The sequence below is a fragment of the Neltuma alba genome, unplaced genomic scaffold, assembly GCF_004799145.2.
Source record: "Neltuma alba isolate B1F8T4 unplaced genomic scaffold, ASM479914v2 tig00012206_pilon, whole genome shotgun sequence".
Classification (NCBI taxonomy): domain Eukaryota; kingdom Viridiplantae; phylum Streptophyta; class Magnoliopsida; order Fabales; family Fabaceae; genus Neltuma; species Neltuma alba.
Window position 1 is genome coordinate 34635 of NW_021636742.1, and position 27605 is coordinate 62239.

The 27605-nt window shown below is 34.7% G+C and overlaps 3 protein-coding genes across 6 annotated transcripts; 2 read left to right on the plus strand and 1 right to left on the minus strand.

Annotated features, from left to right (window-relative positions):
* Positions 1-786: 786 nt before the first annotated feature.
* On the plus strand, positions 787-17309 carry LOC114724914 (endo-1,4-beta-xylanase 5-like). Of its 4 annotated transcripts, XM_028911367.1 has the most exons (10): positions 787-831; positions 1058-1104; positions 1220-1439; positions 1546-1709; positions 1840-1938; positions 2040-2825; positions 3045-3334; positions 15678-15756; positions 15898-16689; positions 16796-17309. In XM_028911367.1, the coding sequence occupies exons 1-10, from the start codon at positions 792-794 to the stop codon at positions 17135-17137; spliced, it is 2859 nt and encodes a 952-aa protein (XP_028767200.1). In that variant the 5' UTR covers positions 787-791; the 3' UTR covers positions 17138-17309. The 4 variants fall into 4 exon arrangements, with proteins under 4 accessions (XP_028767200.1, XP_028767203.1, XP_028767204.1 ...); XM_028911370.1 differs by lacking the exon at positions 16796-17309 and having other exon boundaries at positions 15678-15797; positions 15898-15981; XM_028911371.1 differs by lacking the exons at positions 787-831; positions 1058-1104; positions 1220-1439; ... (2 more) ...; positions 2040-2825; positions 3045-3334 and adding exons at positions 13407-13411; positions 14558-14621; positions 14705-14751; positions 14853-15075; positions 15203-15369 and having other exon boundaries at positions 15658-15756.
* LOC114724915 (endo-1,4-beta-xylanase 5-like) lies at positions 4779-10147 on the plus strand. The gene is made up of 7 exons (XM_028911372.1): positions 4779-4821; positions 5997-6043; positions 7237-7456; positions 7561-7727; positions 7931-8029; positions 8398-9183; positions 9686-10147. The coding sequence occupies exons 1-7, from the start codon at positions 4782-4784 to the stop codon at positions 10040-10042; spliced, it is 1716 nt and encodes a 571-aa protein (XP_028767205.1). The 5' UTR covers positions 4779-4781; the 3' UTR covers positions 10043-10147.
* Positions 17310-22320: 5011 nt separating the features above from the next.
* LOC114724931 (inositol 1,3,4-trisphosphate 5/6-kinase 4) lies at positions 22321-24904 on the minus strand. Its single transcript, XM_028911397.1, has 2 exons — positions 24609-24904; positions 22321-24234 (listed from the first exon to the last, which is right to left on the minus strand). Exon 2 carries the CDS (start codon positions 24230-24232, stop codon positions 22763-22765), a length of 1470 nt encoding a protein of 489 aa, XP_028767230.1. The 5' UTR covers positions 24233-24234; positions 24609-24904; the 3' UTR covers positions 22321-22762.
* Between the last annotated feature and the right edge of the window lie 2701 nt (positions 24905-27605).

The following is a 27605-nucleotide window of genomic DNA, read 5'->3' on the forward strand; positions in this document are numbered from 1 at the left end:
AAGAATACATACTTGAATTCTTGATAAAAAGGGGTAACCTTAACATAAACTTTGGAAATTATACTGCTTTCCAGAGAATATTTCAATGTTTAAGCTTAATCAAAATGACAGAATCAATAATAAGGTGCCACTGCTTTACCAGAAGAGATTTATCTAAATTCAAGTTATCACTTCTGATCCTTAATATAAGATATAGTTAATTAATTTAAGGAGATTAAGAAAGTTACTCTTTCGATCCTAAATGTAATAGCTTTTTTGTAATATAATTTGTACTGAAAAATAGGTTTTACATTTAAGACTAAGAAAGTACTAAATTACTTACTTGTAGCATATGTTATATCATCTCTTTAAAATATTTATATGTATCATTAGATTATCTGTCAATTTATAAGTGAGGTAAATTCATTCAAAGAAAAATAAGAAATATAAATGTTTTAAAGTAATTTAATAATATTCCTAATTAGTCAACGAGATTTTATATTAAGGATTAAGGCGTAAAGATAGGAATGGTAATTAGTGCCTGTGTGGGTTTAAATTGAAATGCAATTCCAAGTGCTTCGCAACTTTACGTCATTTTAGACATCTTTGCTTCTAAACATCGTTTTGCTTCAAGTTATGAGATAAGTCACCAATTCCATGGCTAGTATATGCTTTAAGTGTAATCCAGTCTTGTTGACAGCCTAAGAAATCTCCCCTACGTTGTCATCTTTTCCCATCTATGAACCTGAGTTATTGCTTGCCCAGCTGATAAACTGAAATAGATTCCAACGCAAAAAAAAAAAAAAAAAATCATGAATCTCCTTCTTCTGCTGAGTTTCATTCTTTTCCCAGGTTTGTCCTCCATTGAAACTCTGTCATGTCATGCTCTATACCACTACTGGTCGTTTGACAGTTTTGCCCCTCAATTTACAGTAACATATTTCAGGGCAGAGGGTATAACTGTATGCTCAACGTTGTGAAAAGAAACCACATACTCATTTTCAATATGATGTTATTAACATTCTTTAATGCAAAAGGTTAGTGATCCATCTGATTTAACTCATTGATACTCCTGCAGGGCTTGAAGCCAAATCTTTAACCTATGATTACTCCTCTAGCATTGAAGTAAGCTCTCTCTGCTATGATCTTTCTATGCCCATCATTGCTATACACACACAGACAAATTAATGCATAATGAAAAATATGCTCCAATTATGAGTTATCATGTCATAAACTTCAGTGTTTAGAGCACCCTCAAAAGCCCCAGTATGGTGGAGGAATCATCAAAAACCCAGAACTGAATAATGGACTAAAAAGTTGGACTGTGTTTGGGAGCGCGAGAATCGAACACAGAGAATTAAGAGGCAACCATTTTATTGTGTCCCATAGCAGAAATAATCCCTATGACAGTGCCTCCCAAAAGATTTTTCTGAGAAAGAATAGGCTCTACGCATTATCTGGTGAGTTGTCTCCACATCACTATTAAGAGACCATAAACTGTGCATATGACTTGCTTCTCTTTTCTGCATTCTTCTTCATATTTGACTATGGGTTTGTTTTATGCAGCATGGATACAAGTAAATGAGGGAGATGTAACAGTAAGAGTAGTTTTCAAAACACTCAATGGATTCAAACATGCTGGAGCCACAACTGCTAAATCAAATTGCTGGTCTATGCTTAAGGGTGGCTTCACAGCAGATTCATCAGGACCGGCTGAGCTCTATTTTGAGGTACTTCAATGGGGTTAATTTTTTAGTCTGATTGATTATTGCTTCATGGAAAGAAATAAAAAGAAGTATTTATTTTGGTTATCAACGGAGCCACAAGTATTCTTAGCTGTGCAAATGCTAAAATCTGCAGAGCAATAACACATCTGTGGAGATATGGGCAGATAGCATTTCCATACAGCCATTCACATACAAACAATGGAGGTCTCATCAGTATCAAAGTATTGAAAAGGTAAACTTTTCCCATATACATATCCACCATTCTGTAGAATTTGATAATAAATAGAAAGGTCTATATATAGCAGTGAAGTTCATGGTTTCCTGCCTTGTCAGACACGCAAGAAAAGAGTACTAGTCCAAGCAGTCGATGAACAAGGCAATTCACTGCCAAATGCAACCATTTCTATTGAACAGAAGATCCCAAATTTTCCATTTGGTAGTGCAATAAACAAAAACATCCTCAACAATGAAGCGTACCAGAATTGGTTCACTTCTCGATTCACAGTCGCCACATTTGAGAATGAAATGAAGTGGTACAGCACAGAACGCAACCAAGGACAAGAAGACTACTCAACAGCAGATTCCATGCTTAAGTTTGCCAAGCAGCACAATATTGCAGTTCGTGGCCACAATGTGTTTTGGGATAATGCTCGTTACCAACCTGGTTGGGTCCCTTCCCTGCCACCGGATCAGCTTAACTCAGCGGTTGAGAAGAGGCTAAGTTCAGTAGTGTCAAGGTACAAAGACCAACTTATTGCTTGGGATGTTGTCAATGAAAATATGCACTTCAGGTTCTTGGAAAGTAAATTAGGAAATAATGCTTCAGCTAGGATTTACAATGAGGTTCACAAGATTGATGGGGAAACCACTTTGTTTCTGAATGAGTTTAACACTATTGAGGATAGTAGAGATGGTTCATCAACCCCAGCAAAGTATATCAAAAAGATCAGGGAAATCCAAAGCTATAGTAACTATTGTGGATTCACAATTGGAATAGGGCTTGAGTCTCATTTCTCTACTCTGAACTTGCCTTACATGAGAGCTGCTATTGATACTCTTGCTGCCACTGGATTGCCAATTTGGCTCACAGAATTGGATGTTACAAGCCAACCCAAACAGGTAAAAAGATCCAACAACTAGATTAATTCCCCAAGTATATAACTTGCCTATTCATGTATTGTCGCCTAAAAATTGAAGCTTTCAAATGATAAGTGATCTAGAATTCAATCTATATCAGTCTTAAACTGCACTTTTTCCACACTTGAAGGCAAAAGGGCTTAGATTAGAAGGTAGTTCACTAAAGACTTGTTTCCATTTTGTTTTATGATATTGTTGTAGGCAGAGTATTTAGAGGAGATTCTGAGAGAGGCATACTCTCATCCAAAGGTAGAGGGAATTGTAATGTGGACAGGGTGGAGTCCACAAGGCTGTTATAGGATGTGTTTGACTGATAACAATTTCAAAAACTTGCCTACTGGGGATGTTGTGGATAAGCTTCTTCAAGAATGGAGGGCTTCAGAATTTGCAGCAGGGAAGACAGATCCTAATGGCTTCTTTGAAGCCTCCCTTTCACATGGTCATTACCAAGTCAAAGTTACTCATCCGGTTCTCAATAATTCCACTTCGGTTCAGCACTTAAAAGTCATGCCAGTTGCTGAATCCATGCATACGGCTAAGTTCAAACTTGCCGCTTAGTTTAGCATTTTTCTCACCAACATATGTCTAATATTGTTCTTGGTTAATATGTGTAAATTTGTAGACATGTTTGGTAACATATATCAAACTATGGATGGATAGATCAAATTAACGGTTGGTATGGAGTGACTGTATCTGGTGCATTTATTCCTTTCATTGCAGAGGCAATCTAATTGCTTATGTAATCTCAGGGGTACTGCATGCAAATTTATAGCTACGCGTTAAATATTTTTTATTTTAATAGACATAGATTCCATTTAAATATTTTTATGCTTTGCATAATTTTTTATTTTAATAGATATAGAATTTAAAATAAAGAGAATCTTATATAACTACAAATTTTTTTTTTAAAAAATTTATCATTATAAAAACTATAAATTGAAAAATTTAAATCTAAACTCTCTAAATAAGATTTTAGATTGTCCAGATTTCATAACAGTTATGAGTACATGGTGCCATCACTATGATGAACAAGAGGTGCAGAATGGAGATGTGATATCATCATTGGAACATCCTTAATATAAGGAAATCGCTGAGAAATGTTTAATTCAATTGGATCCCTAAAGAAGCTAATCTTGTTTCTGATTATATTGCCAAAACCTTTTTCAAATTAGCAATATTTCCTATGCACAAATTTTTAAAGATGAAATTGATGAGTATTAATTAAGGGCGTAGAGAAAAAATAATGAATTTTTAGACATTAAATAATAGAAATACTTATGGATCTCTTATTAAGAAGATCATCATACCGATAGCAAAATTTGAACCCATTATTTTATGTGGAAAATATAACTGTGTGGAAAATATAATGAAAGTCTTATAATGCACATCTTTAAAAGTGAAAAAAGAAAAAGACTGAATTTGAAATTGTGTGGAAAATATGATTGTGTGGAAAATAATGTCATAGATGAGGAATATACGCAATAAATGCGAAATTAGACTATTAAATTTCAGGTGAAACAATTAATGATGGCCTAAATAATATAGAAAAGTCCAACACAATATTTTCAATATATGATTGGCTTAATTATTTATGAGTATAAACGTCATAATTTCTTCAAACTTCAAAGCAAGATATATGTACACCTATATTTCTTGTCTTTAGAAAAAATTAAGATCCACCATTGATGCATGTTCATTTATAGTTAGTTTCTTCAAGGAAAGAGATAACTTTGTTCATTGCTGTTTCTTAATTGCATTGGCTTCTACTTCAGTACATTGATTTGGTATTCATATATATATATATATATATATACACACACACACACACACACACACCTGTGTGTGTATCTTTATACAAGGCTTCTGGTTTTGAATTGTTCACTCGAAATTCTCAAGCAGGACTAAAAAAAACTTGAGGCGATGGAGGGATGGCAAAAGATGAAAGAATTGCTTCTAATGTGTGCCTTCATCTTAGTTGGTTTGTTCCTCGGCTCCCTAGCTATATTATCATCATTCATCATTAACTTGTCTTGAGGCCTGTTGTTGTTTTCTTACCATGCATGTTAATGCTTGTTTATTTCAATATGTTAAACATGCCATTGAACATCTTAGAGTATCTTATACTACATCCAACATAATAAAATATTTTTCTAATTATATCGTGGTACATTCAATATTTTAAAGCATTTTGCAGATATATCTAGTATTCTAAATTTTTTTTGATGCATCTAATGTCTTAAATTGTTAAATGTAAAGCTGTACTAAAAAACATTTTAAAGTGATGGATGTGCATGAAAATCTTTTTCAGAACATTAAATACATTACAAAATACTTTAAGATATTGGATATATTTGGAAAAAAAAATATTTCTTCCCCCTAATAAAAAATACTTTTATGGATTGAAAAGTGTGTTCTTGACCTTTCCTAACATTCTTCTCCATCTGTCTTGTGGGTTTGCTCTAAATTATTATATTATTATTCTGTTCTTAAATCAAGCAAATGATATATTTATGTTTTTCTTACTTTATCTGAATAAAAAATCTATGAAAATGATCAATCTAATCATTCAATCTAATAATAATAACCGTATTAGGATATCTAATCCATCCAATAATGTCGTAATAAACCACAACTTATAAATTTTATTTTCATTAAATATAAATTTTAAATTAGGCTGTTTTTTTTTTATCTTTTGTGTTCTATTATTTTTTTATTAAATTTAATCTCATAATTTGAGACCTATAGTTTCTCAAATTCCATGCAAATTGTCCAGGCTCACTCCAAAAATGACCTAATTTATAGTCTACATATAAAATAAAAATTTTAATAAATTATATTGTTTATGATTCATAAATAATATTGCTCATTTTCCAAATTTTGTGCAATATACAAAACTCATACTATTTTCTTTTAATTGCACATAATGCTTTTCCAACCCCAATTACCCTCTGCAAGGGGGATTGAAATATTGAATCATGATCAGCTGGATCTTAAGCATTGTCAATAACATAAAGTGAATTTCATATTCGTGGGTAATTATTTGTTATCATAGGGATCTTGGGTCAAAATTTGGAAATAATATAATCAAGTTAACAATTAAATAGAAATTATTCCAAATGAGCATATAAATTTCTTTACTTTTTTGCTTTGTAGGTTTGGCAATGAATTCTTTGGCTTATGATTATTCGGCCTGCATTGAGGTAAGTCTAATTTAATTTCGTTATTTTAATTTTATGAAAGAAATCTAAGATTAAATCTTAGATTTCGCTCAAGAATATCTTTTTATATGCAAGCTAAGATTTATTAGATTTTTTTTTAAAAAAACATACATAGGCTTAGTTAAACACTTAAACTTATTAAATTTTGAGCAATTTATTACTTCCTGGTCCTATTTATAAGACAGAGAGAGAAGTTTTTTGTCTTATTTATAAGTCACCTCATTTAATTTTTAGCATAGTGTACTATTTTGTCGTTCATTTATTATAGTATAGATAATTATTTTTTAAAAAGTGTATCTATTAAATGGAGGTAAAATTAAAAAGTCGTGATATTTTGAGAGAGAGTTAATATAATTTAAGTTTTTTTTGTGTGAAACTGTGAAACATATTAGAAATACTATATATATAATCGAAGGAGTATAGTGGATCTTCATGGTTATTAATAAGATTGACTTTGATTTTCTTTTTGACCAATAGATGATTGACTTTCATTTGAAAGTGTCCGTTAGAACAGTTAGATTTTAGTTAGCTTTGATCTTATAAGGTTAGATTTACAAGTCTTCTCAAAACATGACATGTATTTAAAGTTGATTTTTGGAAAAATACAACGTTTAGTATCTAAACTTTCTCTAAATTGTCAGTTCAATATCTAAATTTTGATTTGAAATAATTTAGTCTTTATAGTACTTCGATTTAGAATAATTAAATCCTTATATTTTTTTACTTTGAAAAATCTAAATCCCTGTGATTTCATAAACTATGTCAATAATTAAGAGAGAATTTATGAACTAAAAGTTATATATCTTCCCTTAATTTTGAGGGTTCTCCGTTTCTGAGAAAAGCTTGATTACATTACTAGCACGAAAATGAAGGAGTTCATCGTAGATGTTAAGTATTATACATGTAGAAATTGCAATGTTAATGTTTAACTATGTTTATAATTAATATGTAAATTGACTGGCTAAATTGATGCAAAATCTTAATATTAGTCTTTCACTGATCCGTTAGGTTATAAGAGGTCAGTGCAATTGGAAAAGAGGACTGAAGACTCTCCATTTGTTTGGGTTTTCCATAGCTTTCTCGTTGTAAAAGAGGAAAAAAAAGAGTTGATTTTAAGCAGCAACCTTAAAGTTCATAAGCTTCTTGTGAATCCTAACTTATGAAACTCTTGCTAGTGCTTACCAAACCCCCAAGAACCTCAGTATGGTGGAGGAATCATCAGAAACCCTCAACTTGATGAAGGACTGCAAGGGTGGTCTCCACTTGGGGAAGCCAAAATTGATCACAGAGAATCCAGAGGCAATAAATACCTTGTGGCTCACAGCAGAAATCAACCCAATGACAGTGTTTCCCAGAAACTCTATCTAGAACAGGACAATCTCTACATAATCTCTGGTACCCCAATAACTCTTTCATTAATGCCCATTACTTTTTGTTGTCTTTTCTGGGTTTTTTGGTTCCTCTTTTTTTGCTTAACCACTTGTTTGTGTTAATTGCAGCTTGGCTACAAGTGAATGTTGATGATGATGTTCTGGTAACAGCAGTGTTCAAAACAGAAAATGGGTTGAAACATTCTGGTGCTGCCATTGTGAAGTCTAACTGTTGGTCCATGCTCAAGGGTGGTCTCACAGCGGAAGCATCAGGCCCTGCTGAACTATATTTTGAGGTGTTTTTTTTTTTTTGGGAACTATTATCTGCTATTGCAACTGTTTCTGCGTAAGGAGTTTTTTGGGCCCAGAAACTGTTTGATAAAATGTTTGTTAATGGTGATGAACTCCATTTTCCACCATGTTCACCTTTTTCTTTTTCCTTAAGTTGGGTTTTCATTTCCTCCTTCTTTGATGATTAATGGAGGCTGAACTTGTGCAGAGCAACAATACATCTGTAGAAATATGGGTTGACAGTGTCTCATTACAACCATTCACCAAAGAGCAATGGAAGTCTCACCAATATCAGAGCATGGAGCAGGTAAATTTCAAATACTAATATTCAGGCGCTTTCTGCTTGTCCCATTTTGTTTGCATTAGCCTTTATTATGAAATTCAGTTTACCAAAGATGGTGTCACCATCAATTCGGTATTTAATAACTCATTCTCTCTATCCACCATGTCATGGCATATTAGTACCCTGAAAGCATGAAACTAAAAGTGGTACTCTCTGTCTCAAGTAATGAAGTGATGCAAAAGTTCTACTATTTAGAGTTCTTTATATTACAATATTACATATAACGTATTCAGATAGAGTTAGAGAGAAATGTGATGATCAGTATGAAGTACTGTAGGCTTAAATTCTTAGCGATATCATCTTCTCAAGGAGCTTTACCCTCTCTTTTCCAGACCCGTAAAAGAAAGGTGCAATTGCAAGCAGTTAACGAACAAGGAAAACCATTAGCAAACTCCGAGATAAACATCAAACAGAAGTCATCGAGCATCCCAGTTGGTTGTACCATAAACCCAAATATCCTCACCAACCTTGCCTATCAAAACTGGTACCTTCCAAGGTTCAAATACGCCACCTTAGAAGACCAAATGAAATGGTACGTGAACGAGCCAGTACAGGGAAAAGAGGATTATTCAGATGCTGATGCCTTGATTCAGTTTGCACAACAACATGGGATCTCAGTTCGTGGCCATAACGTTCACTGGGACAACCCTTCTCTCCAACCTAATTGGGTCCATTCACTCTCTCCAACACAACTTAGTGAAGCAGTGGCAAGAAGGCAGAGATCAATCATGACAAGGTACAAGAACAAGGTGATTTCTTGGGATGTTGTGAACGAAAATGTTCACTTTTCTTTCTTTGAAAGCATACTTGGGGGTAATGCGTCAGCCAATATTTATAAAGTTGCTCATGATCTTGACCCAATGGCGATACCGTTCATGAACGATTTTGGTACCATTGAGGATACAAAAGATATGGTAGCAACACCAGTAAAGTACATTCAGAGGCTTAAAGAGATACAAAGCTTCCCAGGTTACAGCGGATGGCCTATTGGAATAGGACTTGAGGGCCATTTCAGTAATCTTGACATGGCTTACATGAGAGCTTCCCTTGACATGCTAGGTGCCTCAGGGATGCCTATTTGGCTCACAGAAGTGGATGTTAATAGCCAACCCAACCAGGTATAAAGCTCAATAAGGCCAATCACAATGTCTGCTATTATTAGGGTATATATTTCCCTGAGAATATGGACATGAATCAAATATAGTTCCCAAATAAGCTTGTTTGGATTAATGTTGGGAAAAGTGACTTTTATTCTAAAACTTCTACAAACTGTAGTTGGGCTAAAATTTAGTTAGTGTAATGTGATTTGTGATTTATGTTCAGATTAGCTTTCAAAAAAAGAAACAATCAGTTTAACAGAAACTTGTTTGGATGATATATTTGAAAAGTCAATTTCAAAAGATCTAAATTTGAAGAAAAGCTAATGGTTAGAAAAAGTTATTTTAACTTTAAAGTGGCTTTTAAACAAAGTATCAGTTCCCCCATAAACTATGCCAAACAAACTTTTTTTTTTCATCCGACTAGCATTTTTTGGTCCCAATTGACTTCTGAGGCTTTCTAATGCTATGCCAAACGCACACTAAGTGTTCCCCCCCCCCCCCCCGATGAATATTTGATCAGGCTCAGTTCCTTGATGAGATTCTGAGGGAGGCTTTATCTCATCCAAAGGTTCAAGGGATCATAATATGGGCAGCATGGAAGCCTGAGGGATGTTACAGAATGTGCTTAACAGATAACAATTTCAAGAACTTGCCCACAGGAGATGTGGTGGATAAGATTCTCAAAGAGATTGGCTCAAACAGGCTAAGAGGCAAAACAGATGCCAATGGGTTATATGAAGCCTCCCTCTTCCATGGAGATTATGAAGTGGAAATCACTCACTCAAGCTTGCCTAATTCCACCATTGCTCACCATTTCAGGGTCGTCCCAAATGATGACCTTAACATCACTAAGATGCTTCTAAAAGCTGATATGTAATGTAATCTACCTTTAGCTCTGAGTGACATGGCATATTGTTGCATATATAATTAATAAGCTCTGTAAAGTTATATCATATCAATAATCAATGATGGCTTCTAAGGTTGTAAGCTCCAAACTGAACAATTTAAGGGTGGTCTTGATTCTTTAGTGCTTAATATTGTGATAAAGATGGAGTGTGAGTAAAGATTAAAGACTCAAACCCTCTTAAAATAACAATATATAGATAGACAGATATATAAAAATTGATCATCTAATGTGGAATAATTACAAAATTACAATATAAATTGACCACCAATGTATTTGTACAAAATCTTAGATGAACCACATTATTCATAGTTTAGGAATAATATAATTGTTAAAAAGTCTTAATTTTATATGAATTATTGAATTGTTATTGATGATTATTGATGTATTTTAAATACAACAAAATCTGTTTTCACTTTTGATAAAAGTGGGTAGTTGAAAAAATGATCCAAAATCCAAACACCACAACTAAGTGGGAGAGTGAAGCTTATATAAAATGAGAGCTTTCTCATTCATAATCTTTTAGAGCTGCATACCGCAGTTTCTTTGCCCTTTCCTCTTCCAAATTCTTTAATCAAAGCAATATTATTAATTTATTATTGGAAAGTATCTGGAGACTTTCTCTTTATTACTATTTTTTTCCCCAAAAGATTCAAGATGGCATGGTGCACTAAAGATTTGATCTTAAATTATTATCACAAAGAATAAACCCAAATTATCAGCCAAAAAGTACATTATCTTTGCATTAGAATAAGAGTATATATAATCCCATGCTTCCAAATAAATAAAACAAAAGGATACATGGCTAATAATTAAAGGGAATCCTCGCTGTCAGTAAGAAATGACAACAGTTTTGTACTGCTCATTTGTATTTGAGACTTTTTAATAATTAAATCATTTTTTTGAAATTTTATAATAAATCTCCTTTTTTTGCTTCAAAAGAAAAATCAAATCCCACTAGTGCACGCCAATCCTTTAGTTTTCATCACTAAATTGTTCACGAGGAGACAAAGCGTGAGTGAGTGATTAATAACTCAAAACCCACTAATGCATTCCACTTTGATCCGTTGTTTCACTAACCAAAGCATTATTCGTTGATAGTGACACACGTCACGTTCCAAGGAGAATGAAGATAAAAATGTGAGCAATAAGTTATACTATTAGACAATTTGTGATAATTTAAATGGCTATAAATTTTAAAATTTATATTAATATTAATTCTTTAAAAACTTGATTTTTATCTTACTTTTTGTGCTCTGTTCATTTTTGTTTAACATTGTCCGTTTTTAAATGAAAATAAAGAGATGTATGGTCAAATCAGATTTTCCTGCAAATGAATGGATATATAACATTTAGTACAAATTAATATATATTCCTCTTCATTGTTGAAATGAATATTGAAGGTAAATAATAAGTGGTATATTGAAAAGTTATCAAAAAGGATCAATAAGTCACTCCAGTATGTTCTGCATAAAAAATCTGAGTTATGAGTCAACAAGATGAAAATTAGTCCCATTTCTAGTTTTATCTGGGTTTTCACTAATGTCGTTTTAACTGTAATAGCAAGAGATAAATATGTGGGGGGGGGGGGAAGAGAGAAAGGGGAAATTAATCTCAAAATATGGTGAAATTATGTCACTAAAAGTTTTAATTTTCTCTTTCTTCTGAATTATGAATATGAAATCACAAATTTCTGTGTTCATCAGTTGCAATACGGTGTCATCAGCTCTGTCTTGAGTTTGAATGTTTCATACATAAACCATCATTTGGAAGAACCGGTACTTGCTTCAACATAAATTAACTTGTTATTACAAAAATTAAAACTTGATTCTTATTAATTTTTGTTTAAGATGGTCCTTTTTAAAAGGTAAATTAATAAAGAGACATATGGTCAACTGGGATTTCCTTCAAATGAATGGATATTAAATATGGTACTGCACATATTAATAAATATTCATTTTTCGTTGTTTAAATGAATATTGAAGGTAGATAATTAAATTTGAACACGAAATAAGTGGGACCTTTCTCTTTATTATTTCCCAATGATCATATTAACTCCACTTAATTAATGCATGATGTCATTTCAAATCATGCAACTTTCTTTCAGTCTTTCTTTCTTTTAAGATGTTAGCTGGAGCAGAATTTAAGGTGAATCATCCTCTCCAGTCTCCCCTACCCCTCCTCCTCTACTTTTTTTTTTTTTTTTAATTTCCTTTCACCATATCATTAGATCAAATTAACATAAATGGGAATTTTTTTTCCCACACATAAATATGGCTAACATCTTAGAGACTTGGACTGCAAATTTATTCAAAACTATAAATTAATTATGAGATTGTACTATGAATTTATTTCTTATAAGTTTATTGTATTATGAGATTGTACTACTCGACGACATTAAAGATGCTATATGTAAGAGTGTGTGTGTGTGTGTTTGTATATTCATGTATTTAGGGAAAATAAGCATAAAAGATTGTATCTATCTCCAAGTAACATCTCATCATAACATTGATTTGTTCTCTTTCTTCTTTAGACTTTTCTCTTTATTTTTCCTATACATATATACTCATTTTTATCATTTAAATGACCAAAGTAGATTGGAATATTGGCATTTCATGGTAGCGCTTAAATTTTTTTTCGATAAAAATATATTTACGATACTTCAAATTCTAATACTATTAATCTCAAATGATTATTTTGTTTTCTAATCATTGTTATTTTTTAAAAATTCTACTTAATATGTTAATATTTAAGAAATTTGGTCAATAATTAAAATGTTAATGGCGACGTTTTTTTGGTTAATCCAATTAAAAGTACTAAGATTAATAAACTGAAAAAACACATTATAAAATTAAGAGAAAAAATTTTATACAAAATTAAAAGACTAAAAATGCTTTTTGTATTTTTTTTTTTCTTATATAGATTTAGAAGTAAATAGGCAAAACATGATATTTAAAGATATGATCATTATGATTCACTAATTCATATAAAGCAACTATACCTTCTATTTTAATGATATCAACTTTGTTTCTTTCCTTTTCTGGTTGCAACTAGGTGTTATAAAATTATATATGCGCATAGTCCTGCACCAACATAATTGATTTAAGAAGCACTTCATAGTTCACACTTCACACTTTCTCTCTCTCTCTCTCTCTCTCTCTCTCTCTCTCTCTCTCTCTCTCTCTCACATATTCTCATTGGTGCTTTATAATCAAATATGGTGCATTGAACACATATTAAGGTGGTTCACGAGACAACATTGGAATCCATTTCTCAAGGTGCCCTCACATTGCTTATGATCGTTTCTTTGTTTGTTTCTGACTTCCCCTTCTCTTCCTCTCTGTCTCCAACTTTCTGAGTTGCCTTTCATCTCTCCCATACCTTAAAAGGTCATTATAACGTTTCATTTTCCTAAACCATTCCCACAAATCATGCATCAACTCTCTTACTATTTTCGAAGCCACTAATTACGTTAGATTTTACATTATCTTAATTAAAGGAGAAGTTATCATGTATATCATCCAATCAAAACCTGTTTAATTACCATGATTATATTTCCTCTCTATTTAAATTAGGGGGGGAAATGACTTATTCGTTTAAGACAAAATTGCATATTTTAGAGGACAATGTCGATGCACAATGCGCTATGAATGCCAAGTTGTTCTCCTCAAATTTAATATCTAATTTATGATATGACAAGGGAATATTGAGTTTAAGATTTTATTACTAAGCTTACACGTGGGGACAAAGATTAGGGTGAAAGATTATTACAACCCTCGTGTCTTTAACATAATACTACTTCCGGTTCTAATTATAAGAGTTAGTTGACTAATATGAGTAGATTAAGAAAAGAAGTTAAGTTAGTTATTTGTAACAATAGTTGTTGTCTTTCATAAAATATTTTTACTAATCAAGTATATTGGTTAGAACTACCATTATTAGAAGGATTAGAACTACCATTGTCAGAATGATTATTTTAGAAAAAAATACATAAATATGAGAGATAAAGTAGATTGGAGTCTTATATTTAGGATCAAAATAAAAGTCAAATAAGGTTTTATATTAAAGACGGGAGGTAGTATAAGACCCAATTCATTATTTTGGAGAGATTAAAAAAATTATTTTAAAGTATTTATATTTATTGTTTTTTTTCAAACTAATTTGTCTCAATTATAAATTGATAAATAATATAATGATATATGTAAGTATTTTATAGAGATCATATATAGTATATGATATAATTAAGTACTCTTCAAATCCTAAATATAAAACCCTTATACACATGTATAAGGGTCTTATATTTAGGATTGGAGGAATATTTTTTTAAGTGAGAAAACACCAACTTTGTCTGTCAGTGCTATAAATGCAGTTACCGTAGGTCTCATAGTCATCCTCGTTAATAGCATCTGATGCCAAACACAGCGTCTAATCTCACTGTCATTAGCATAAAATTCAGAGGAGGTTTGCCGGACTGTTAGAGAGATGAAGATGAAAGTTGAACAACCAGGAGCCTGCACCTTATTGCTTGCCACACTTCTTCTGCTCATTTCAGGTCTCTCTCCCCCCCCCCCCCCGGCCCTCCGTGTTGAACTCACTACAACAATTTTAACTTACATATCTGCTAAACACATGCAGGTCTCAGAGTTCGTGCTATCCCTTATGATCATTCTGTAACAACGGAGGCAAGACACATTCTCATGAGAATCTATACGCATTATTATCCTGCAAAAATAGAATATCTGTGAAGTATATAGTTTCATTTTGTTCTATGTTTATTGTGCAGTGCTTGGTGGAGCCGCAAAGAGCCCGGTATGAGGGAGGCATTGTAGTGAATCCAGGATTTGATCAAAACCTAAGAGGTTGGACAGTTAATGGGAAAGGAGTTGTTGAAGAAAGAATATCAAAGGAAGGAAATAGGTTCGTTGTTGCTAGGAACAGGACTCACCCATTAGATAGTTTCTCACAGAGAATCCGACTTGAGAAAGGAAAGCTATACAGCTTTTCTGGTAACTTCTTTACATGTTTCTGTTCTATCAAATTTTGAGGACATTGATCAACAGGTAGTATTTGTTTTTGTTAATACATAGTAACATTTTTTTGTTTTTTTATTTCTTGTTCCTTGTTCATATTCAGCTTGGGTTCAGCTCAGTGAAGGAACAGAGATTGTGTCAGTTGTCATTAGAACTAACAGAAGTGAACTGGTACGAGGTGGTCATGTGATAGCACAACATGGATGCTGGACTCTGCTAAAAGGTGGCATAGTTGCAAATTTGCCAAGCTCTGCTGAGATTCTTTTCGAGGTAAAGTGCAATATGTTTCATAATCAATAACAGAATATATAACTGCAGCGAATCTTTCTGAATCTTATGAACGAATGTTTCATAGTTTTGTATGGCTAGTTGAAATGTTCATCATTTTCTGTTTCTCTAGAGTATGCTGATAGTTACATGTGTTTATGTTGGGATTTTTCAGTTTCTTCTTTGAAAAATCATGAAAAGTTATTTTGGGTACAGAAGCCTTATAAATTCACAAAAGATCTATAAACAGAGGAACACAATATGACCAGATTTTTTTGGACAATATTGCAGAGCCAGAACACGGAAGTGGAATTATGGGTTGACAGTGTCTCATTACAACCATTCACCAAAACAGAATGGAGGTCACACCAAGACTACAACATTGAGAGGGTAACCAACTAGCACATAAATTTCTCAGCAAACATTCAAATGTAATCTTTAGAAGACTAGAAAGAAATATTTGATTTCTATTGAACAAGACTGAGAAATACCATGAATTTGTCCAAAAAATCTCGCTTTTCAAACCTGCAGGTTCGTAAGAGAAACGTGAGATTTCAGATACTGCACACCAATGAAACAACATTGGAAGGAACTACAGTGCTAATCAATCAAATAAGATCAGGTTTCCCATTTGGTTGTTGTATAAACCACAATATTCTCACAAGCAAAGACTACCAAACCTGGTTCGCATCAAGGTTCAAATACACAACTTTCACCAACGAGATGAAATGGTACAGTACAGAAATAAAGCAAGGCGAAGAAAACTACACTATTGCAGATGCCATGTTAGCGTTCACCAAGCAGCACAACATTGCTGTGAGAGGCCACAATATTTTCTGGAACAACCCAACACAACAGCCTCAATGGGTCAAATCTCTATCTTCGGAGGAATTGCAGAAAGCAGCAGAGAAAAGATTGAATTCTGTGGTTTCAAGATACAAAGGGGAGCTCATTGCTTGGGATGTGGTCAATGAGAATCTCCACTTCAGCTTTTTTGAGGATAAACTGGGCAGAAATGCTTCTGCAGAATATTATTCCAAGGCTTACAAGCTTGACCAAAAGCCAATCATGTTCATGAATGAGTACAATGCTATAGAGTACAGCGGGGATAAAGCAGTGATCCCAGATAAATACAAGAAGAAACTTGAGGAGATTCTGTCATATCCTGGAAGCGAAGGAATATCAGTAGGAATAGGATTGCAAGGTCATTTTGTTTCAGGCCAACCAAACCTTGCTTACATGAGATGTGTTCTAGATTCTCTAGCCACAACTAAACTACCCATATGGCTCACTGAAGTCAGTGTAGATAAAGGCCCGAACCAGGTTTTTCCCCTTACTACAAACTATCACTGTTTTACATGCATGACACTGATAATAATCTAGGATCTTACCAGCTTATGACTAAAATTTCTGACTTCATGTTGAATAGGCAGATCATGTGGAGGAGATACTAAGAGAGGCTTATGCACATCCTGCAGTCGAAGGGATCATAACTTTCTCTGGTCCAGCTATAGCTGGTTTCAAAGACATGCAACTTGTGGATGAAAATTTCCACAATACTCCAGTTGGTGATGTCGTGGACAAGCTTTTGAATGAGTGGAAGTCTGGGTCTGTGCAAGCCAAAGCAGATAGCAGAGGATTTGTGGATGTTTCGCTGTTCCATGGAGATTATGATGTTACTGTCATACACCCAGTGATCAAATCCTCCAAAACACTGAATCTTAGTGTAAAGAAACAGGCTCCACAGGAAATTGTTCAAATTCATATATAGAGAAATACAAAAGCATTAAGAAAATGAATAGTCTACCCTCTTTGTTCAAATGCAATGGAGGTTTAATATCTAATGATAATGATTGATAGTTGAGGTTTGGGCTTTCCTTAAAAGACTAGTCTTTTGACATGGGTTGTCAATTTCATATACAACTATCAAGGTTAAGGAGTTACTTGATGCCCAAGAAAGAAAGGAATGAGAAATATAATGAAATGAAAAATATGATTTCAGATATGAAAAATGACTCTCCAGTCTCTAATCGAAAAACAAATAATGACAAAAACATATGATACTGATGAATAATAACAACAAGGACCATACTAAATATTAGATAGCGAGTTCTTAGTATATTTGAAATAGGTTTTGTCTTATTTAAACATATCAAACATAATTCTACTTTAAACATATTATAAAGTTTTCTCTTTATGGACAAGACATACATTTCACCCATTTGGACTAATACAATATATAAGCTTAGATCGCTTGCCCAACAAGCGTATAGTAGTAAGAACTTGGATATTAGGATCCTTCACAAATCATCAATAGAGCATAGGGATTGTTTGCTCTGATTTGATTTGGTTCACAAACCACCGATAGGGTATATGGATTGTTTGCTTTAATTTAATTTGGTTCTATTGTCCAGTTGTTTTTGCACAGTTTTATCCTGCGACCATGTACTCCCAAAAAAAAAAAAAAAGTAAGCCCAGAAGCAGCAAGTTCCCATCAATCACTTAAGAATCTCCTCCTCCTGTTTCCATTTGGAAACTGTAGACATGGAGAAAGAATTCTGTGTTTGATGCTGATTTTCAAAAACCTTATAGGCCAGCTACTATTATTTTGCATATTTGGAAAAGGTCTGTACAGGTGAATGATATTGACTTTGCTAAGAAATTATCTCAGCCTAAACATTTATCAGTATGGCACCCGGGCTTCTGATTGGGTAAAATTGCATGTGGATGGAGCTATGAGTTCATCTAACAATAAAGCAGGATATGGTGGGGTTATAAGAGATCTTACTAGATGTGGGATAGCTGGTTTTACCCATGCACTAGGAAACTGTAGTGCATTTGAAGCTGAGGAATGACCTATCTTCAAAGATCTTGAATTAGCCTCGGATTTTGGACCCAGAAACGTTATTCTTCAATTTGATGCTAAGATCCTGATTGATAGGAACCACCTAGCTTACGTTTTAGCAAAGGATGGTCTAACAAAATTCCCCTTGTTGGATATGTGTCCGTCTCACCTTTGAACCTTGGTTGATAAAGACTGCAAGGGATTCAATCCCCCTGGTATAATTATTTTTTATTGTTAGGGTCATAGTCCCTGATTGTAAAATTACATTTAGAGACTTTTTAGCTTTTAAATAATTAAGGTTAAAATAAATTATTGTAAAACTAGGGAGATTTATATAATTAAAAGTCCTAAACTTTGAACTTTCCTATGAAAAAAGATAGGGTAAAAGGGCAGCCAGCACCCCAATCTTTTTTTTCAGGAGCGCCCACCACCCCAATCTCTTTTTCAGTGTAATTTTACCCGCCATCTTTTTTTTTAGTGCAATTTAACCCAATTCCAACAGACCCCCTAATGTCTGTTAAGAAAATTTTTTTTTAATAGGTCTACATCAACACGGCTAAGAGGATGAAAATTGACAGACAATACAAAGAAGGGAAAAAAAAACAAACCGAGCTCGAGTGCCTACTCTATAAGCACTGGAACCCTGTTTGTTTGTGCGATTGGGAATACTAGCATTTGGTGAAGGAGAAGGTATTGTGATTATAATTAATGAAGAGTCTCTCTATTTCCACTATAGTATGGGAATTGAGAGTGTGGTTGACGAGAATGAAGGAAAAACATCCGGTATTACGCAAGATGTTACCTATCAAGCCTGAGAGATTCTTCGGGTTTAATTCACTGAATATACTGATATAAATAGTTTAATATTTTGACCTTTGCAGTAGCATCCTCGATTGCAGTAGTATCCTCTTTGTGTGCTATTATATAGTCTATTTGAGGTTTAGTGAGGCAAGTCGGCGTAGAGACCGAGTATGAAGGTCGAAGATGGTATTGTTTCTGTGGCTTATTGACTCCTCGATGGACGGCTTGGAGTGAAAAGAACCCAGGTAGAAGGTTTTATGAGTGCCGCAATTACAATCAAGTATGTGATTATTGTTTGGCTATGAATTTGGTTCTGTAAGATCAAATGTCATTCTCGAATATGTACTCGAGAAGGCCAAAGACCAGTTCTCGAATATGTATTCGAGAAGACCAGTTTCTAATATATATTCAAGAATTGGAGCCCATTCTCGATGTTTAGCTAACCAGGTCCAATACTTGCTAAGGTCGATTTTACCTTAGTAATAGAGATTTTTTATTCACCGCCTTCCTCGCGACCTTTGCTGCTGAAATTTGCAATTCTTTTAGGGTTCCAATGCTTACAAAGTCAAATTACTCCTCTAAAACAAAAGAGACGGAGTATGAAGGAAAACGAAAATAAAAATTCAAAGTAAGGTTGTTGTCTTTTCAAATCAAGACAACTTTTCTTGCACAATTTGTTGCCTTCTCCTTCACCAGATACTAATGTTCCCAATCGCACAAACAGGTGGGGTTCTATGCTTACAGAGTGGGCGCATGAGCTCGATTTGTTTTTTCCCTTCTTTGTATTATTTGTTAATTTTAATCCTCTTAAAAGTGCTGATGTGGACTTATTAAAAAAAAAATTTAACAGACATTGGGAGGTTCGTTGGAATTGGGTTAAATTGCACTAAAAAAAAATAGATGGTAGGTAAAATTGTGCTAAAACAAAGATTAGGGTGGGAGGTGTTCCTGAAAAAAAAAAAAGATTGGGGTGCTGGATGTTTTTTTACTCAAAAAAAAAATAATAGAAATGATGGAGCACGATTCCTCCTGGTCCTCTTCATCAAGTGATGACTTGTGACCATTAGTACTTTTACGAGGAAACCCATATTTTAATGAAGCACTCCTTTTTTTCCTTTTAGCTGAGATCCCAGTCCTATTATCATCGCACATAACAGTCCATTTCCAAATTTCTCTTTTGAATACAATCTCACAATGAAGGCTCTCCAAATTCATATAAGACAAGTTTTGATAAAATCCTCGTCGCAATTCCAACATCTCTTATATACAGAATTTACCCCCAACAATGTGGATTTAGTGATTAAAAAAAAAAGAAAGCACAATATCTCAAACCCAGGTTGGTCAATGGTATGCGGTATAAAATAAATTGCTATGAAAAAAGTTAAAAAGGACTCGCATAGATATTGAAGTTTATTTATTATGTAAAATTCAAAAAAAAAATTCAGAGAAACTAAATTAATCTAGATGTGTCATTATGGGAAAAAAAAAAAAAGGAAAATCATGTGACATTATGGCCTTAAAAAGGCAGCAGGCTTGTCAATTTGTGATTAGCTCATGGTGGGCAAAATGGCAGTATTAGTTTAAGCGATGGAATGCAAGGAGCGGATTGAAGGATGTGAGCAGAGAGTCAGTTGCCTCTTTAATTTCATTTTCTTTTGTGAGATTATTCGTACTCATTTTCATTCCAAAAGAGAGAGAGAGAGAAAGAAAGAAGCAGAAAAGTGGATCAGAGTTCATGAATTGAACAGCCAAGAACATGACATGGATCTGCATCACAAAGGAAGACGATGGAAGCAGAGTCTAGAAGTCAAACTCGAACTCGAACTGTGCGAAACGGGAGAGAACAGTAGAGATGACATACATTAGCCCACTTCTCAAATCCTCAAAAATCTCAGAAAAACGCATCTCTTGCAGATGCCACAGCGTTGAAACAGAGAACCAGACCCCATCAATTATGACTCTCAACAGACCCATAATTTCCCTGCCTCCGTTTGCTCGTCCAAGTTTCAAGTCTGAATCTCAGCTCACCTCCTCATGAATGCCAAATGAAGAAGAAGAAGAAGAAGCTGAAGCAGAGACGTTGAAGGAAAGAGCATCAAAGCAGAGTGAAAGTGGGTGAGCGATCCATGGTGCAATTGTGTGCGTTTGATCCTGATTGTCAAACTGGATGTTCTTCTCAAGCACGAAACTATGAGTGCATCTTTTAATTACTCCCCCTCTCTGAAGAACCTTGTCCTTGTCTGCATTAATTAATATAAATTCCAAATCAAGATTTAAATCATTGTACTTTTATATAATTTTCCAGCTACCTATCATCTGACTAACCGAGCTAGATTTGAATATTGTCAAATCCAATTGGAAGTACTTCTAAGTTTTAAAGACCTCTTTTTTTTCCACATTGATACAGATTTGAACTCAAAACATTATGCTTAGACGATCAAAATCAGTTTTTACCTTTTTCTTTTAATGTTAGTTAAGTTTATTTTTAATTTTTTTAATGACAGTATTTTGATTTCGTCCTAATATTCTATTTCGTGGAACATTATTTTATTTAGATTGGAGGAAAATAACTTGCATTACGTCAGGAGTAAAACACGAGAAAAAGGTAAAATTAAAATACATAAATAAATAAGCAATAAATACTTATGCAGCATGATACGCGCACATGCAAGGGGATATAATAATCGATTGTGCTTATCATATGTTCGTTTTCGCTCTTTTTTATTAGTTTTTGGTCTCTTCCCGATCATTTTGGTTTTCAAATCAAAGTCACCCACCTAAATTTTTAATATAATGATTATGATTAATTTAATATCAATAATTAGACATTTAAATATATCAGTTATCAGATTTGGCGTTTCGCCTGTCACGATAACTGGATAAATAGGTGGTCACATGGCATTCTTAATTAATGACGGAAAAAAGGGTGAAGAATGCAAATGCAATTTGAAATGATGGAAGCAACCTCGAATTTAAGGTTTAAGAAGTTCTTTGTTCTTGCTCAAGAATAATAAATATTAATGAATTTATTGTCTTGTTTCCCCAAACAAAGAAAAAATAACCATATTTTCCAGGCTACATCAATTGTCTTTTGTGGAAAACTAAGCCAATATGGTGGTGTTTTGAAATTCAGCTGGAAAAGTCCATATAATCTACCAACAGCCAAATAATATCTCATCTGTGCTGCAAGCAAGCTAGTATACTAAATGATCACAACTTCTCTTGCAAATCATCCGGTACTTAAAGGCACATTGGATTCTAACTAACCTGAATTCAAGTAGGGTCAAGCCCCAAATTGGGAGTAGCCCTTCCAAAAATATTTTATGCACTCATATGGACTTAAACTTGAGACATCGTACTAACATGGCCATAGCCTCTTTTGCTACCTATTGTCTAAATGATAATAACTTTATCCCATTGAAAAGCCATTTAATAGGGGATCCAATTACATGCACGACTAAATTGTGAGACATTGGCTTCGAATGACCAAACTGATAGGAAATGGATCTCCGGGGAACTTAATAATTTATTAAACTACTCATCAAGTTATCATACCCCTAATAGCAGAAAAAGCAGTAGACTAAGCACCCTCAAGCACCAGAGTATTCCAAGTGCTATAAGCACAGAGATACAAAAAACTTTCCATCTCATTTCCAAGTAGCAGAAGAGTTGCTTGATTAACAGCCTCATGCAACCACTAGCATACAACTTCTCTCTTTTCTCGTGGCATCATAAAGTTGAAACCAATGCCTATTTTAGCATTCTACTGTCAAACTTACTTCTAATGGCCTCCCAAAAGGCTGGTATTGCTATGTCGTCAGGCACTTCCTTAAATGATGGGAGATAGTTTACATCCACAATCACATGGTCATGAGTTCCTTCCTGAATAACAACATCAAATCCAAAGATTGTAAGTTGAAGCCTTTTCCTGAGCCAATTTGCAGCATCTGTGACGAGTTTCAGGTCAATGGATTCATTAGTTCCTGTGGGGTGGTCACTAACTGCAGAATTATGGATATTATCAGCAGTAGGGAGTGACTTTAAGCTGTCAAACTCAAGAGGTTTAGGGTCACAGCCATCAAATGATTTCATGAGGATATTGGCATTTGGTATTGACTTCTTGACAGCACAGAAAATTTTCTCACCCAACACGTAGAATTTGTACAAAGTCGATGAATGATCTACATATTCCTGGATAATTGCCGGCAGGGGAACACTTAAATTCTTTAAATCATCAGCCCTGAAAATAATTGCCATCTTATGTGCATCACCAACACCACAAGCAACTTTTGGTTTCACAATGCATGGTAGAGACAAGTTAGCTTTTCCCAACCCAGTTACAAAATTAAGGCTGTCAAAATTATCAACCTTAAGAAAATAAGCCCCTCTGATCATATAGCTGCTTTCCGTCTTGAGTTCTACCAAGCCAAGTAAAATTTTCTGCATTTCTAACCGATCCAATAATGGGTATATGTTAATCAGTGGGTCAAGCACACAGCAATCCTGGTTATGCTCAAAATATTTTTGTAATTCTCGCATGCTTTGGGTAAAATTGATGTTTTCATCTTTAATAGACAATATTTCGTCAGTGGCCTTATGGAGAACTATGTCAACTTCCTTTAACTGGGATGATAAAGGTAGATCAGATACGAGAGGCATAAACATCAACCCATTTTGAGTAGCACACAAAGGCAACGCACCCCTCTTTGCAAAATCCTCCACTCGAGAAGGCTTCATTTTATAGCCCACGGTGACAACATTATGTCCAATCAACCTTTTATTTAAGTGACATATAGTCAATGGCAACTCTTCTAACTTCTCGATCAGAAGTGTGTTTGGGAAGTCACATGAAGTCCCACCTCCAAGATTAAGAGAAACAACCACCCAACTATAATTGCTCAATTTGGGCAAGACCTTCTTCTTATTAGAAACTAGATAGACAATACTGCCATCGATATCACCCCATGTAGGCATAACCTCACATGTGGGGTCATTCAAGCTAAAGAAATCAATTGAGTACAAACTTCCCATTCTTTTGAGATGACCGACCTCGGGTTCTGGAAGACCCACTGTATAAGAAATCCCAATGCGGATTTTGGATAGGAAGATCATGCGAAGAATAGACTCCGCTCCGGGTAGAAGAAGAGATGCATCTTCATCATCAGCAGCTTCAGTTAAGAGTGCTGACTCATCAAATATCACCCCCCTCACAACACCCATATCTGAGAAGGGATGCAACAGAGTGAAAAACACAAACCATACCAACAACATTTTCATGTAACTAAGCCAGAAAGTCAGGTAATACGTACGTCAATTAGAATTTATTTATACGATTTCTTAGACAATCAATTGAGGTTGACATCCACCAACTATGACAAAATATTCAGAAGCAAAAAATCCAAGGAGGTAGCAGATATAAAAAACTAATGAATGATTTAAAAAATTATTCTCTGCATTACCAATCAAGAGAGAATATGTCAATCGCCACTTTATTTGCGAAAAAATTTACAACATCCTTCCGATTATGATAAATGGGTATTCGAAAGTAAACCAAAACTTCAACAGTTTCAGGTTGGGATTGAGAAAAAGGGCACACCTGAAATATACGACAAGCGATGCAGATATCAGCAAGAAGGATTCTGTATCATCGAGCGTGAAATCCAAGCTCACATTTCTCTATCATGAAATGTCATCAAAATCTTCGCCTTTGATCCTCCTTCCTTTATTCCCCGAATCGCCCATCGTTGCCTCGCTGGACTGAGGAAATCGCTCACAGCAGATTCACTATTTATTTTTATTTTTGTTTTCATTGTACGGAAGATAATTTTACTTAAAAGCCCTTTGTTTTTGTTCAAATAACGGAAAGGAGACACTGACGCCACGTGTGCCTCGGCACCGTGGTTCCTGCCTCCCTGATATTAAGATACTGTCTTCGAAATAACTGATAAGGAGGAACTCCTAAAGTAAGTTTTCCCTTCCTTTTCCTCTTTCTTTTTCTATCAATATTATTGCTTGGAATTGCAGGGGAGCTGCCTCCAAAATTTTTCCTGGTAGAGTTAGAGACCTCTTAAGAGGTAAAGATGTTGATATTCTGGTACTTTGTGAAACTCAAGTTAGTGGAAGTAAAACCGATAGAATCAGCAGCAAACTGGGATTCACTGATTGGATCAGACTTAAGTATACTAGGTATGCAGGAGGTATTTGGTTATTGTGGAACGACAGAAATTGCTCTATTAAATATGGTACCTCTTCTACTCAGTTGCTTCATGCTCAAGTTTCTCTGAAAAGAAGTAATCAATTGTTTTGGCTAACCTGTGTGTATGGGAAACCTAGTCACTCTTTAAGACACTTTCTTTGGCGGGATATTATACATATTGGCACTAACATATTTGCACCGTGGCTAGTCTTGGGGCGATTTTAACGCTTGTCTCTCCATTGATGACAAGTATGGTGGAGCTGGACATAATATACCTTTTATGAGACAGTTTTGTACGTGCATTGACGAAGCTCATTTAATTACCATTGATTGTGTGAGAGACAAATATACGTGGAAAAAAAACTTAATGAAAGAAAGAATTGATTAGGCTTTCTCAAACGCTAGTTGGCTGGATGCTTTCCCTTCAACTAAGCTGTACCATTTAAGTAAGTTTGGGTCAGACCACCATCCACTCTTTATTCAAAGCAACTCTGGTAGTTTCGTGCAAAGGAAAAAACCATCCTTCAAATGCCAAGCTGCTTGGCTTCTAGAAGATGACTTCATGGACGTTATTAAAAGAAGCTGGAAGTAAGACAATTGGGAACAAAAAATAGCAACCTTTACCAAAGAAGTGGATGTTTGAAACAAGAAAAAAAATAAGGAGCATTCCAGCCAAGAAGAAAACAATCTTGAGAAGAATTAAAGGAGTAGAGAAAAGTCGAAGCTATAGAGATAACTAGTACTTAGTTCAAGTAGAGAGAGATTTGTGGAGAGAGTATAATAAAGTTCTTGCCCACGAAGAGCTTCTTTGGTGCCAAAAATCCCAATGCAATTGGCTTATATGGAGTGACAAGAATAGTAAATTCTTCCATGTGTTAACAGTTATCAAACGCAAGAAGAACAGAATTGAAGGTTTGAAAAATGGGCAGGGCAAATGGGTGTTTGACTAGGATATGGTCAAGGACTTGGCTTTGGGTTACTATAAAGATCTGTTTAGTAGCTGTCCTCAAAGCCAAAGAAGACTGAGAATGGACAACAATTTCCCAAGACTTGATACTGAAGACACCAGGATCTTGTCAGCGCCAATAATGAGTGAGGAAAATAAGGGTGCTGTGTTTGATATGGGGGTCTTCAAAGCATCAGGACCAGATGGCATTCAAGCTTTCTTTTATCAAGAATTCTAGAACTTGATCGGACCTGATATTTGTCAAATGGTGGAATCTGTTTTTACAGATCCTAACAGGATTGTGTTTTTAAACAACATAAATTTGTTCCTAATCCCTAAATCTGAGAAACTGGAGACAATTAAAGACTTCAAACCTATATCCTTGTGTAATGTAAGCTGTAAGATTGTGACTAAGATCATCAGTAGAAGGCTGAAAACCATTATGAACAAAATGGTAAGGAGGCATCAATGTAGCTTTATCTCAGGTAAACAGAGCAGTGATAACATAATCATTGCACAGGAGGTGATACACTCTATGAGGACTAAAGGGGGAAGAAATGGCTTGTTAGCTGTTAAGGTTGATCTCAAAAAAGCTTATGATAGACTCGAATGGCCTTTCATCTACGACACGCCGTAGCACGTAGGCATTGAGGAGAATCTGTGTAGCATTATCATGAGCTGTATATCCAACCCCTCATTCCAAGTACTCTGGAATGGAGAAGCTTCAGAAAATTCCCATTCCTCCCGAGGCATACAGCAAGGAGACCCAATATCTCCATACATTTTCACCTTATGTATGGAGAGATCGAATCACATTATTCAGGATGCAATCGGCGAAGGCTTGTGGTCCCTGATCAAACTCAACTCTCATGGTCCACCTATATCTCATCTTTTCTTTGCAGATGACTTGGGTGTTATTTGGGGAAGCAACCTCCTTTCAAGTGGATGTGATGATGTAATGCATCAACAAGTTTTGTAACTCCTCCGGACAAGCAATGAATAAAGCCAAGACAAAAATATGTTTTTCCAAGAATGTGCACTTCTCTATAGCTATAGAATTGAGCCAAAAGATGGGTGTCGGACTCATAGGGGATTTGGGCAAATACTTAGGTATCCCCTTGATTCATCAAAGGCTGTCCTACACTCTTTTTGCTCCTATTTTGGAAAAGGCCCGGAAAAGGATGGCGGGTTCGAAAAGGAGTCTCTTGAACCTAGCAGGAAGGGCAACACTTATTAAGGCAGTGCTATCTGCCCTCCCCTCTTATCATATGCAAACAATCCTCCTGCCAAAACAGTTGATAAGGACTTGGAGAAAACGAGCAGAAGCTTCCTATAGGATGAGAGAGAAGGTAGCCGTAAGATTCATTTAGGGTGTGTTTGGATGAAACCAAACCGTGGTTTGAAAAAGTGATTCTGGAGAATAGATTCTGGGGAAAATAGATTCTGTGAAG

Excerpts from the sequence above, each read along its gene's own strand:
- LOC114724914 (XM_028911367.1), top strand. The coding sequence starts at position 792 with ATGAATCTCCTTCTTCTGCTGAGTTTCATTCTTTTCCCAG. Across the intron at positions 1,440-1,545 it reads TAGGCTCTACGCATTATCTG|CATGGATACAAGTAAATGAG; the intron begins GTGAGTTGTCTC and ends TGTTTTATGCAG. Across the intron at positions 1,710-1,839 it reads CGGCTGAGCTCTATTTTGAG|AGCAATAACACATCTGTGGA; the intron begins GTACTTCAATGG and ends TAAAATCTGCAG.
- LOC114724915 (XM_028911372.1), top strand. The coding sequence starts at position 4,782 with ATGAAAGAATTGCTTCTAATGTGTGCCTTCATCTTAGTTG. Across the intron at positions 7,457-7,560 it reads CAATCTCTACATAATCTCTG|CTTGGCTACAAGTGAATGTT; the intron begins GTACCCCAATAA and ends TGTTAATTGCAG. Across the intron at positions 7,728-7,930 it reads CTGCTGAACTATATTTTGAG|AGCAACAATACATCTGTAGA; the intron begins GTGTTTTTTTTT and ends GAACTTGTGCAG.
- LOC114724931 (XM_028911397.1), bottom strand. The coding sequence starts at position 24,232 with ATGGGTGTTGTGAGGGGGGTGATATTTGATGAGTCAGCACTCTTAACT.